At 58.4% G+C, this 13066-nt stretch overlaps 1 protein-coding gene across 1 annotated transcript in view; it reads right to left on the minus strand.

The window, feature by feature from the left end:
- ABCC2 (ATP binding cassette subfamily C member 2) overlaps window positions 1-13066 on the minus strand; it is a 49000-nt gene that overhangs the window by 20926 nt on the left and 15008 nt on the right. The window contains exons 4-16 of the mRNA XM_065408338.1: window positions 12305-12439; window positions 11765-11887; window positions 11281-11336; window positions 10625-10856; window positions 9832-10007; window positions 8605-8782; window positions 6745-6999; window positions 6236-6301; window positions 5719-5856; window positions 4939-5085; window positions 2659-2743; window positions 2113-2179; window positions 1202-1328 (exon numbers count right to left, since the gene is read on the minus strand). Coding sequence (XP_065264410.1) covers window positions 1202-1328; window positions 2113-2179; window positions 2659-2743; window positions 4939-5085; window positions 5719-5856; window positions 6236-6301; window positions 6745-6999; window positions 8605-8782; window positions 9832-10007; window positions 10625-10856; window positions 11281-11336; window positions 11765-11887; window positions 12305-12439 — 1785 coding nt within the window. The remainder of the gene's footprint in view (window positions 1-1201; window positions 1329-2112; window positions 2180-2658; window positions 2744-4938; window positions 5086-5718; window positions 5857-6235; window positions 6302-6744; window positions 7000-8604; window positions 8783-9831; window positions 10008-10624; window positions 10857-11280; window positions 11337-11764; window positions 11888-12304; window positions 12440-13066) is intronic.

Raw genomic sequence — 13066 nt, forward strand, 5'->3', positions numbered from 1 at the left:
CTCTGGTTAGGCTGTTATAGTGCCTGAGGAGTTTACACTTGATACTTGGCTAGTGAAATAATAGAATCATAGAACTGGAAGGGACCTCGTCTAGTCCAGTCCCCTGCACTCACGGCCGGACTAAGTATTTTAGACCATCCCTGACAGGTGTTTGTCTAACCTGCTCTTAAAAAACTCCAATGACAGAGATTCCACAACCTCCCTCGGCAATTTATTCCAGTGCTTAACCACCCTGACAGGATGTTTTTCCTTATGTACAACCTAAACTTCTCTTGCTGCAATTTAAGCCCATTGCTTCTTGTCCTATCCTCAGAGGTTAAGGAGAACAATTTTTCTCCCTCCTCCATGTAACAACTTTTTATGTACTTGAAAACTGTTATCATGTCCCCTCTCAGTCTTCTCTTCTCCAGATTAAACAAACCCAATTTTTAAAATCTTCCCTCATAGGTCATGTTTTCTAGACCTTTCATCATTTTTGTTGCTCTTCTCTGGGCTTTCTCCAATTTGTCCACATCTTTCCTGAAATGTAAGTACAGAACTCATAACCAGTATGGGGTTTGTGCTTTGGTTCTTAACAGACAGCTTGGCAGAGCAGATAATTCCTGTGACATTCAACGTCCTGCAGGGTAAATGTTGTTCACTGCATCTCCCCAGGACTTAGGGGGAAGAGGGTGCTGGAGGCTAGGACCCTAACTAGCCTTTCCACCCTACAGACCAAGGGTTTGCTCTCACTTCCATGAGCTGGGTGGATATTTGTCCATGGCACCAAGCTGCCATGTGATCGGTCGTGACAGTGGATGTCCGGAGCTTCCACGCCGGCAATAGCGTGAAGTGTGTGAGGGAGGACTGAAGGGTATTGGCAGAGTTGGGTAGGGACGATTTGAGTAGCGGGGGGTTGCAGATCAGGATTGAGGGGCATTGGCAAAGATATGCATGTAGGGAGCCCAGGGCTGGAAGAGCAGCGGGGCTGTGGGGCGGGGCTGAGGGGCACCAGCAGACCTAGAGGGTGTCCCAAAGCTGGAATACCAGGGAAATCTGCAAGTCATGACCGAGGTGATTTGGCCTGGATCCTGGCTGGCGGGGGGGGCTTGGTGCCTGGCCAGGCTGTTCACATCTCTGCCTGGGGTGGGCACTCTTAAGTGCCCCCCAGGATCTGACGGCAGCTCACGGGGCCTCCTCCACCCGGGGCAGCTCCCCTCACCTGGATGTTAATGTGCCCCTTGAGGTTTTCCATCTCTCCTAGCACGGCTGACACCAGTGAGGATTTCCCTGAGCCCACCGCCCCGACCACAGCCACCAGTCGCCCAGGCTTGATATCCAAAGTGACCCTGGAAGGACGAGAGATCTGAGTGGGACTCAGAGCAGCGCTGAGCAGCTACCAGGGATGTAAATAACGTGTAAAAACAATAACCATGTAACCAATTGAAATTCTGCCGGTTACATGGGTAAACGTTTAACCGGGGAACTAGGGGTGCAGGGGCTGCTGCAGCACTCCCATGTTTTAGGCAGGGCTCCACTGCCGCCCCACGCCCAGGGATCCCTGCTGCTGTCCCTGTGCCCGGCTTCCTGGTTGCCAGCCAGTGCCCAGGGTCCTGGCTGCCATCCCGCCCCCGGGGGTCTGCACTGCGGCGGCAGCCAGGATGCTGGGCGCGGGTGGCAGCAGAGCCCTGGGCGCGGGGCCAGCAACCAGGATCCTGGGCATGCAGGGCAGCAGCCAGGACCTAGGGTGGAGTTTAATTGTTAACAGAAATCGATAAACCTCAAGCTTCTTGGTTAACCGGTTAAACTTTTACATCCCTAACAGCTACGTTATCCAGGCTAACCACAGGCTCCTTCCTGGACTCCTGCATCTCCTGGACTTGCCACCCGGGCCTTGCACGTGGTTGGAAATGTCATGAAAGGACCCAGACCATGTGGTCAGCAAGAACAAGCCAGCGAAGCAGGTGTTTCCAGCTGCCGTGTCTCTGCTCTGGGGGACGTGTGTCCTGCAGTCCCAGGCCCCACCGGGGGCTGTGTTCCACCCATGACAGCACAGGGCGATTGCCTGGCAGGTCAGTAACAGAGAAGGGGGCCCCCCAGCACAGCACCAGACCCCGGACGCAGCACACTCACTCTCTGATCGCAGGCTCAGCACCCTGCTCCCAGGCAAAGGAGGCCTCGGAGAACTGAATCGCGCAGTCTGCCAAGAGAACGGGCAGTGCCTCAGAGACTGGGTGGGGGACAGTTCCCTCCCCAGCCCAAACCCAAACTCTGTGTGTCCAGCTCCCAGGAGCCAGCAGCCCACTCGGGGGCTCCCCCTCATGCCTAGTGGATCCTGGATTTGGGCCGAGGAGGGAAATCCTCCCCAAAGGGCCCTGCACATGAGGGGAGGGTTGTTGTACCACAGGACCCTGCAAACCAGGTGCCCCCACACGAGGTGCGAGGGGGGGGTGTATGTAAGGGCCCCACACATGGGGTAAGGAGTGGAGGGGGGGATTGTGCCTGGGGGCCCCACACACGGGGTGGGAGTGGGGGGGGGGGGGGTTGTGCCCAAGTGCCCCCCACATGCAGTGGTGCTGATGGGGAGTTGTATTTGAGGGCCCTGCACACCCATGATGTGGCCGCAGGCCCCCCACAGACACACCAGGGACCCGCTGTGAGACCTGGCAGTTTATTTACCAACACTGGGGTCACGTCTTATGGCTGAGGGGTCCAGGTCGCCACTCCCCAGGTACCGCTCCAGCCGCTCGGTGGACACGCTGGTCTGTAGGAAGCAAAAGGGGATGTCACACAGGTGAGACACAAGATCCATCCGAGTGGGGTAGAGAGCTCCAGAATCTTCCTGCCCAACCCTCACACCCTGGGGGCAGCTCCCCAGCTCTGTATTTCCCAAGAGATTGAACAATAAGGCAGGGACCGTATGTCTGCATGTGCAGCACCCAGAAGAGAAGGTTACTCCCCCTGTGCAGTAACTGGGGGTCTTCGAGATGTGTGTCCCTATGGACGCTCCCCTGTAGGTGCAGCAGTGCCTCCTGCGCCTGGGATCGGAGATCTGTGGTAGCAGCGCCCGTTGGGCTGCACATGTGCTCCTCCCCGTCTCCCACCATCTATATAGTGCTCTGCGGTCCAACCACCCTCAGTTCCTGCTCTACTGCAGAGTTTATGTTTGAACTCCGAAGCAGAGAGAACGGAGGGTGGGTAGTGGAGCACCCGTAGGGGGACACATCTCTCAGAACCTCCGTTACTGCACAGGGGGAGTAACCTTTCCTTCTTCTTTGAGTGATGTCGCTATGGATGCTCCACTGTAGGTGACTGCAGAGCAGTGCCCCTAGATGGAACTGACTTCGGAGTGATGTCTACTGAGGCTGATAGGACACTGCGTCCTAGTCAGGCATCTGATGCCACGTCATGGGTAATTGCATAGCGTTGGCTAAAAGTGTCAGTTTCAGTTGTCAGTGTCAGTAATTGGCACATTGTTCAGGTTTGCTCCCAGCTTCAGCCCCACACGGGGGCGCCAGGGCTCAGCGCACCGGGTTTCAGCTGCGGGGCCCCATGGCCCCCCTGAAAGGGCTCGTGGACCCCCAGGGGACCGCGGACCCCAGATTGAGAACTGCTAGCATAGATGCCAAGGGCTTGCTTGGTGCTGGCGGTTTAGTTGGTGCCGAAGCACCGAGGATTATTTTTGTTGAAGCAGTGGGTACCGCTTTTGAAAGTCTTACACTGTCTTTCTCAGTGACAAGAGACAATGTGATCCTGTGATCCTGTCCATTTAGGGTCCTTGGACCTGTCCTTCGCACTGGTACTGGAGGTGCCCAGACAGTCACGGGAGCTGTCTCACGTCTGTAACTGCAACATCCTCAGATTTCGCCGGGGATGCCTTTTTCTGAGGCAGCTCCTTAGAGGGGGAGCTAGTGGCCCTTTTCTTTTCACCTGGGCGGGAGAGGGTGGGTTTCCTCTTGGTGTTGCGCAGTGAGTGAGGGTTGGCTGATGACCGTATGGATGGTGAGCACCGCATAGGAGAGGTATCGGGGCCAGGGTCTGAGGCTGGTCGCAGAGAACTCTCCATGAGTAAAAGTTTTAGCCTCAGTTCACGGGCCTTCAAGTTGAGGCAGCAGGTACACTTCTGAGAGACGTGTCCCTCACCGAGGCAGCGTATGCACCAGGAGTGACCATCACTCACGGGGATGGCTTCACAGCAAGACAGGCACCTCTTAAACCCGGGGGATCTGGGCATAAACAAGCAGGGAGAGTCTCCCGATCGGGAAAGGCGTATTAAAAAAGGAAAACCTTTGCTAAGCTAAAGAATAACGGGGAGGAAAGCAATGGAATTTTTTTTTTTTTTAGGGGGAAGAAAAATGAAAGGAAACGGCGAGTATCTACAAAAGAACAGAAACAAGACTGTTACTGCCATTACTAAAGGCTAGGGATGTCTGAAGGGCTCTGCTCAGGATCCCATCCCAGACCAAGGGCGGCTGAGAAGGAACTGAGGGTGGTTGGACTGCACAGTGCTGTATAGACGCCGCTCACGGCGCGAGACGGGGAGGAGCGCATGTGCGGCCTGACAGGCACTGCTACCAAAGATCTCCGATCCCAGGGCAGGAAGCGCTGCCGCAACTACAGTGGGGCACCCAAAGGGACACTACTCGAAGAACTGCAGCTCCAATCCTGGCAGGGCCTCTGGGTGCCACCGCAACACACGCAAACAACAGAGGAAATAAATTAGATGCTGGGCGGGTATGGAGCCCTGCAACACAAGTCCTCCCACTCCCCACTGGAGTCCTGCAACCAGCACTCTGAGCCCTGTGCCCCACATGCTGATTCCTTGGCCCAAAGACTGGCCACATGAGCCCCCTGCCCTGAGCCCCACACGCCGAGCCTGAACCATATGATGCATTTGGGGGTTAACAAAAAGGTCCAAGACTCAACCCTCCTTCTCTCCGTCCTGCCCGGGGTGCTCACCTGCACCAAGGAGGAGATGACAATGGGCAGCATGGTCATGGGGAAGCGCAGCACGTTGAAGAGGGAGATGGAGGTAAATGCCTTCTGTGCGTCTAGGACGTTCTTCTCATCCACCATGACGTAGAAGGCGAAGCTGGCCACAGAGACCTGGGGGCAGGGGGTGTTAGAGCCACAGCCCCCTCTGCCACTGCAGCCATGCCCTCACCTCCACCCCACTGCGCTGTGCTCCCACTGGAGTTCCACCCCCATGTACACCCCACCTTGTGCTCCTGCCTGGTATCCCATCCTCCGCATGCAGGGGCACGTGCTCAGGCCAGGGGTCCCATCTCCCAATGCTCGGTGCTCCTTCTGGGGCCCCAGCCCATGTGTCCCCCACACACAGCGCTCCAGCTGGGGGACCCACCCAGAGCTCTTGTTGGGGTCTCTCTGGAAGAGTGGACAGTGAACAATAAACACGCTGGTGCTTTGCCTGCCTTCCCTGGGACAGGCGCCCCGCCCAGGGGCAAGTCACAGTCCCTGATCACAGGGAAGTAGTATGGGATGGTGGGGGGAATAGGCACATTACTCCCCGTCCACAGCCTGTCAGCCCCTGGGCACATCCCACCCCCTAACCTCAAAGCCTGATCCCTCTTCCCCTCCCCCAATACCACCCGCGCATCCACGCCCACAGCCTTATCGCCCTGGCCATATCCCAATCCCTCTTGCCACCCAGGAGGCAGCCCCGCGTCCAGCCCCGTCTCCCCGGGGGCCTCCCACCACCGCCAGCCCTTGTGCACTCACCAGGAACGGGGCACAGGAGAAGATGAAGATGGAAAAAGCCTGAAGGTAGGTAAAGTGCAGCAAACCCTTCAGCTCACGCACACGGATCTCCCCAACCTGTCGCTCAAACGACGGCTCCCAGGCGAACAGCTTCAGAATCTGAGTGACACCCAGAATAAGCGGATCCTGGTCCCACAGCGGCCCCCACTCCCAAGGCTCATCTCATCTGCATGCAGCACCCCGTCCACTAGCCCTGGGTCCTGCTCTCCTGCCTGCAGCCCCACCCATAGGTAGCTGCACAACCAGCCAGGGGCATTATGGGGGTCACCTTCCTGGACCCATGCAGCAAATCCTGTATCATCACGTGCCAGCACTGCTGCCATGCAGAGAAGAATGGGCCCCCATGGGCCCTGGGGAGGGGATGGCCAGGCAGCAACCCCAGGTGTCCTGGTGGGGGGCAGGGCAGCCAGGCACGCCCCTAATGCCCTGGAGGGGGAGGGGCAGCCAGGCACTGGGGGGTGGGGTCCATGGTGCTCACCTTGATCCCACTGAGGATCTCATTCATTATTTTCATGCGCTGATCCTTGTTCTTCATGTTCTTCATCTGCCAGTGAGAAAGGCGAGTTGGATCCCCCAGCCCAATGCAAAGAGCAGCTCCTAAAACCCAGGAGATCCACAAATGCCCCATCTCGGCCCCAGGCTCACTCATCCCTCATCTGCCTTGCCAGCACTTCCCATCTATTCCTGGCGGGCCCCCTCTCCTGTTGGCAGGGGCTGGACCAGTACAGGTGCAGGAGAGTCAGCTCATTGGGCTGGGGTCTCTGCTGGAGCCTGGTGCTCCACAGAGCAGCCTCCGGGCTGCAGGGTAAGGGGGCAGCCCCGAGCAGGCTCTGCATTTCCTCTCTCAGACCCCATCTACATTCCCACTCTGGAGAGCCACTGGCAGCATGCAGGGGTGGCTGGTGAGTGGGGGGCTCAGGCCGAGGGGGGCAAGGAGGAAGCCTTTGCCAGGCCAGCCCGGGGAGCAGACCCTACCCAACCGCTAACCTGAATGCTTCTGGCCTTGGTGGCCAGGACAGCGTTGATGGGGATGAGCAGCACCATGACCCCGATCCCTGCCAGGACGGAGGGGCCCAGCTCCCACCACAGGAAGACGATGGACAGGGCGATCTGTAGCGGCGCTGACCACAGCTGGTGGATGAAGTTGGCCAGGTCCATGAACCTCTGAGCGTCGGCCGACATCAGGTTCACCGTCTCACCCTGGGTGTACTCCTTGCGGGTGGCGTTGGAGACAGTGAGCGCCTAGGGTGGACAGCACAGTCACCAGGGGCCAGGCCAGCCCCCAGCCCCTGCTGCGTGATGCGTGCAAAGTCTAGGCCTAAAGCATCAGAGCAGCTCCTGGTAATTGCCAGCCTTCCTGCACTGACTCCTGAGTGCTGGCTCTTGGCTACAGAGCCACCCTTCCTTGCCGGGCCTCCCACCTGGCTCTGGGGACCGCTGCACTCCTGTGGGTCAATGCCTCCCACCAGGACTCTGCAGCCAGCACGTCACTGCACGGAGATCACAGCAGAGAGCGGCCCGGTGCACATGGTTCTTACTGCATGGCTCCCTGCAGGTAACCCCCAGGATGTTAAAGAAGTATGGGCTGGATGAATGGACTGTAAGGTGGATAGAAAGCTGGCTAGATCGTTGGGCTCAACGGGTAGTGATCAATGGCTCCACGTCTAGTTGGCAGCCAGTTTCAAGTGGAGTGCCCCAAGGGTCGGTCCTGGGGCCGGTTTTGTTCAACATCTTTATTAATGATCTGGAGGATGGTGTGGACTGCACTCTCAGCAAGTTTGCCGATGACACTAAACTAGGAGGCGTGGTAGATACACTAGAGGGTAGGGATCGGATACAGAGGGACCTAGACAAATTAAGAGGATTGGGCCAAAAAAAACCTGATGAGGTTCAACAAGGACAAGTGCAGAGTCCTGCACTTAGGACGGAAGAATCCCATGCACAGCTACAGACTAGGGACCGAATGGCTAGGTAGCAGTTCTGCAGAAAAGGACCTAGGGGTCACAGTGGACGAGAAGCTGGATATGACTCAACAGTGTGCTCTTGTTGCCAAGAAGGCTAACGGCATTTTGGGCTGTATAAGTAGGGGCATTGCCAGCAGATCGAGGGACGTGATCGTTCCCCTTTATTCGACATTGGTGAGGCCTCATCTGGAGTACTGTGTCCAGTTTTGGGCCCCACACTACAAGAAGGATGTGGAAAAATTGGAAAGAGTCCAGCGGAGGGCAACAAAAATGATTAGGGGTCTGGAGCGCATGACTTATGAGGAGAGGCTGAGGGAACTGGGATTGTTTAGTCTCCAGAAGAGAAGAATGAGGGGGGATTTGATAGCAGCCTTCAACTACCTGAGGGGGGGGTTCCAAAGAGGATGGAACTCGGCTGTTCTCAATGGTGGCAGATGACAGAACAAGGAGCAATGGTCTCAAGTTGCAGTGGGGGAGGTCTAGGTTGGATATTAGGAAACACTATTTCACTAGGAGGGTAGTGAAGCACTGGAATGCGTTACCTAGGGAGGTGGTGGAGTCTCCTTCCTTGGAGGTTTTTAAGGCCCGGCTTGACAAAGCCCTGGCTGGGATGATTTAGTTGGGGTTGGTCCTGCTTTGAGCAGGGGGTTGGACTAGATGACCTCCTGAGGTCCCTTCCAACCCTGATATTCTATGATTCTATGATTCTATGATGTCCAAAGCCCCCAGCCCCTACACTGGGGAACAAAGGCCCAGCCCATAGGTGCCCTTGGAGGAGAGGCAAAGACACGGGAAGAGGGAAGTGTATTGTGGGACAGGGCTTGGGGGGAGCAGGGAGGCCCCACACGCCGTCCTGCAGCCTGACGGGGGTACCCACACCGACCTTCTTGTAGACAGCGGCCATGAGTGCCGTGCGCAGGCTCATGCCCAGCAGGAAGCAGAGCTGGAAGTACTGCTGCAGGCAGATCGACTGGACCAGCGCGGTTACAAACAGTAGCAAGGCGTAGAGGTAGCCCTGCCAGGCATACGCCGTGGGGTCCGCAACAAAGGAGATCAGCAGTCTGACGGTCAGAGCAGCCAGTGAGACCAGCCAGGCATGAGGAGACCTCTGACCCACAGAGACCAGCCCCCCAGGGACACCCCCAGCCCCACATAGACCAGCCCTCCCCCCCAGGATGCTACCACCTCCTCCCTGCAGAGACCACCCCCCCAGGGACACCACAACCCTTGCCCCACAGGGACACCCCCACCCCAGCCCCACATAGACCAGCCCTCCCCCTCAGGATGCTACCACCTCCTCCCTGCAGAGATCACCCCCGCCCCAGGGACACCCCCACCCCAGCCCCACATAGACCAGCCCTCCCCCCCAGGATGCTACCACCTCCTCCCTGCAGAGATCACCCCCGCCCCAGGGACACCACCACCCCAGCCCCACATAAACCAGCCCCCCCCCCCAAGGATGCTACCACCTCCTCCCTGCAGAGACCACCCCCCTAGGGATGCCACAACCCCTGTCCCTCAGAGACCAGCCCCCCACAGATCCTGCCACCCCTGCCCCACAGAGACCAGCCCCCCAGGGACACCCCTTCCCAGCCCCGCATAGACCAGCACCCCCCAAGGAAGCTGCCACCCTCTCCCTGCAGAGACCACCCCCCCAGGGACGCCACAACCCCTGTCCCACAGAGAACATCCCTCCAGAGATCCCGCCACCCCTGCCCCTCAGAGACCAGCCCCCCACAGATCCAGCTCCAACCCTGCCCACAGACCAGACCCCTGGGGACACCTCTGCCCCACAGATACCAGCCCCTCCCAACACCCCTCCACCCCACAGAGACCCAGAAGGGAATTGCCACCCCTGCCTCAAAGAGACTAACCCTGGGGACGTCACCACCCCCAGCACACAGACACCAGCCCCCTGGGGCTCCCCCACCCACATTCCATCTATAACAACCAGCCACTGATGCTAAACCCTGGACCATGAAGCAGCCCCCCTTGTCTGGGCGTGTTTCTGCACCATCCAAGAGAAACCCCCTGGGCCTGCCCTAGCTCCTGGCTGGGTGCAGGGCAGGCGAGAAGTCCCTGTGGAGGCAGCCCAGAGATGGGGACTCACTTCAGCAGCTGGGGGCTGGCAAACACCAGCAGGTCGTGCACCAGCTTGAAAGCCACCGATTTCAGCAGGTTCCCCGCAAAGGTTCTGATCAGGGCCTTGGCCAGCCAGGCCTTGGGGTAATCCCCGCTGGGGCCCCCCACATCCTCCTTCTTCTTCCGCTTCGGCCGCTTCTCCTCCTAGACCGGAGCCAGCATGTGGGAAAGGGAGCTGGACCAGACAGGCATCCTGCCGGCCCCCCACCCTGGGTCAGACACCCCACAGGGTCCTCCCCCACACCCAACACTCCATGGGCTCCCTGGATCAAACACCCCTCACAGGGACCCCCACCCACCCAGGGGCCCCTCCCCGGGACAGGTGCCCCCCCCCCCCCAAGGCACCCTTCTCCCCGGATCAGACATCCCGCCCAGGGACCCTTCCCCGGGACAGGCGCCCCGCACAGGTGCAAGGCCCAGTCCCGGATGGCCGGGAGGCAGCATGGGATGGTGGAAGCAATGGGTGCTCAGGAAGGGGTGGGGGAGCTGCAGGGGTTAGTGCTTCACACGCTCCTACCAGCAACTTGGGGCTGGTTCCCGGGGCTGGGAGGGACGTGTGGGCAGCACGGGCGGCCCAGGGAGAGGGGAGCTGTGAGACAGGTCTGTGGAGAGCTGGGGAGGGGCGCAAACCTTACGACATGTGGGGCAGCTATTGTGGGCTCCCTCCAACCCTCCTCACTCACGTCACTGCAGAGTCACAGGGACCCAGGGACCCGGCGCCAGAGCCCCAAGTCCAGCCCAGGGGGCAGCGAGGGAGTTACCAGCACCAGGATGTCTTGGCTCTGAGCCTTGCCGAGCCCATTCCTGTGGTCTGGGGCTGCCTCGCGCAAGCTCCTCTTGCAGCGCCGTCTCTCCAGCTCCCGACGGGCCTTCCTCACCTGGGCCCTCATGTTCCTGTCAAACCTGCTGAAGATTTGCTGCGTTTTCACGTTTTCTTTCAAGTCCCAGAGATCTTCCATCTCCAGGGGTTTGCGATAGCCCTTCAGAACCATCCTGTGGGGCAGGGAGAGCCTCTGGTCAGCAACACCTTCCCCTGCACACTGCGGAAACGGGCCTCTCCTGCTGCCTGTCCCTCACACCAGCCCGGAACAGACACAACGCCAACACTTGGGGTCACCGGGTGCAGGAAGCTGAGTCCAGCGTCCCAAGCAACCCAGCTGCCTCTGGGAATCTCGCTGCAGTGCAAGCCAGGAACGACTCATTTCACCCACAATTCCTCCCACCCTGCACCTCCTGCACCTGGCAGACAGTGATACTCAGCAGGGTAAGAGAACAGGATCTGAGCAGACCTCAGCCTCCCTGCCATCCCAGCCCTGGGCTTGCCACAACTCACACTGCTCTGCCGGGGCCCCTCAGTCCCAGCCTGCAACCCCCTGCTGTTCCCGCCCTGGGCTCCCTCCTACCCTGCTTTGCCTACCTGCTGTACCAGCCAAAGGTGATAGAGCTCAGGAAGGAGGCTGTGACCTCTGGGTTCTAGACACAAAGAAAGAGGAGAGTCTGTTCACCACAGCTGTGTCTGTGGCAAGAGCTGACTCGTCTCCCCCTTCCAAGGTGGAATCGCGGGGGCCTCACACTGAGGCAAAGGGGATGGGCCACAGCGAGTCCCACAGAGCACGTGGGGCAGGTCTGGCCAGTCCTGGACCTGCACAGGCTGAAAGGCAGGGCTTGAGAGCCCGGCAGGGCTGAAGTGTGGGGACTCTCTCCACCCACCTGGCCCACACTGAGACCTCACAGACACTGTCTCACGACCCTGGCCTCAAAGATGGGTGGAGATGGAGCCCACGTGCCACCAGCCCCTCTGTGCTGAGGCACCTTCTGGCATCCTCTCCCTCCCCAAGCCACCCGCAGGGTCTACAGGCTGTGCTCACCCCAAAGCCCAGACTGGGGCACAGAGCTCTCACCTTCTTGGCCATTTCCTCTGTTTCTGGGGCGACATCCGAGAAAGCAGAGATGATCAAGAGGAGAAGCTGGAGCCCATAGGAGATGAGGAAGAGGCTGAACCGCGGCAGGTCAGGAACCAGGCCCTGTGGGGGAGGAAAGCTCAGGGATAACTGATGGCACCTGCAAGCGAGGTACAAGCCCAGCCTGGACCCAGGGACGACCAGGAAAGTGAGTGGGGCTAAGGCTGCCTGAGTGTTTCCGCTCAATCCCTCATTTCAACTGCTCCTGAATTCCTGGAGCTGTCTCCTTTCAGCCCAGGCCCCTCTGGACATGACCCCCAAGGGCACGCACTGGGGTGGGCAGAGCTGAAGCCCTATGGGAGGAGAGATAGGAGCCCCCACTCACGTTCCCCATGGGTGCTTGCTCACAGGGGGCTGCAGTGCCCCAAAAGCTGACGCTAGTTAGCCCACAAGGAAGGGGATTTTCCTGCCCCTCTGGGAAAACTGGGAGTGTGAGGGATTTCCCAGGGACCCTTGCGCGCGGTCCCCGCTGCTCCTCACCGGCAGTGCCTTCCGGACCAGTGTCTGGAGTGGGAACACCCCGCAGAGCAGGGAGAGAATCCAGAAGAGGAAGAGTGGTCCGGAGTCCCTGCGCCGGTGGAAGCGCTGAGTGTCATGGAGCAGCAGAACCAGGAACTGGGGAGAGAGCGAACTGGGTCAGAGCAGGGGGTGCAGGGAGGCTGGTGACAGAGGAACCCAGGACAACGTAACCTGGGCAGGGGGTAGGACCCCAGAGGCTCATGACCTGGTGTGACGTTATTGACATAATCTGGGACCATATAGAACATGGTTGCAACCAAAGTCCTGTAGTGGCACCAAATCTTGTATAAAGGGGGTCAAATAAGGTGTCTAAGACAAGGTGATGGTTTGCTGGTTATAATTATGCTGTCTATATGTGTGTATCAATTTTGTAGTTGAAGTTATGAATATTGACTCTATACTGTCTAACCATCAGCTATACAATTGACCCATTGAGAGAAGGCAGATACGCCTTTTAACTCAGCAAAGTATGCAGGAACTTGCCCATGTGACTCCAGACTCCATTTTGCTGTAATTTTCCACAATAAGAACAAAGAGGTGTTCTTACACCTGGAAAAGACTATAAAAAGCCGATGCCTCATCTCCATCTTGTCTTCAATCCTGTGGTAAGCCAGTGGGGTGAGACCAAAGTCCTCTTAGTCTGGCTGGTTTGGTTTGCCTTAGAGGCGGAAAAACCCCAGCATTGGGCTGTAACTGCCCTGTTTAAGCAATTTGTCCTGAATT

Source organism: Emys orbicularis, chromosome 7 (genome assembly GCF_028017835.1).
Source record: "Emys orbicularis isolate rEmyOrb1 chromosome 7, rEmyOrb1.hap1, whole genome shotgun sequence".
NCBI classification, from domain to species: domain Eukaryota; kingdom Metazoa; phylum Chordata; order Testudines; family Emydidae; genus Emys; species Emys orbicularis.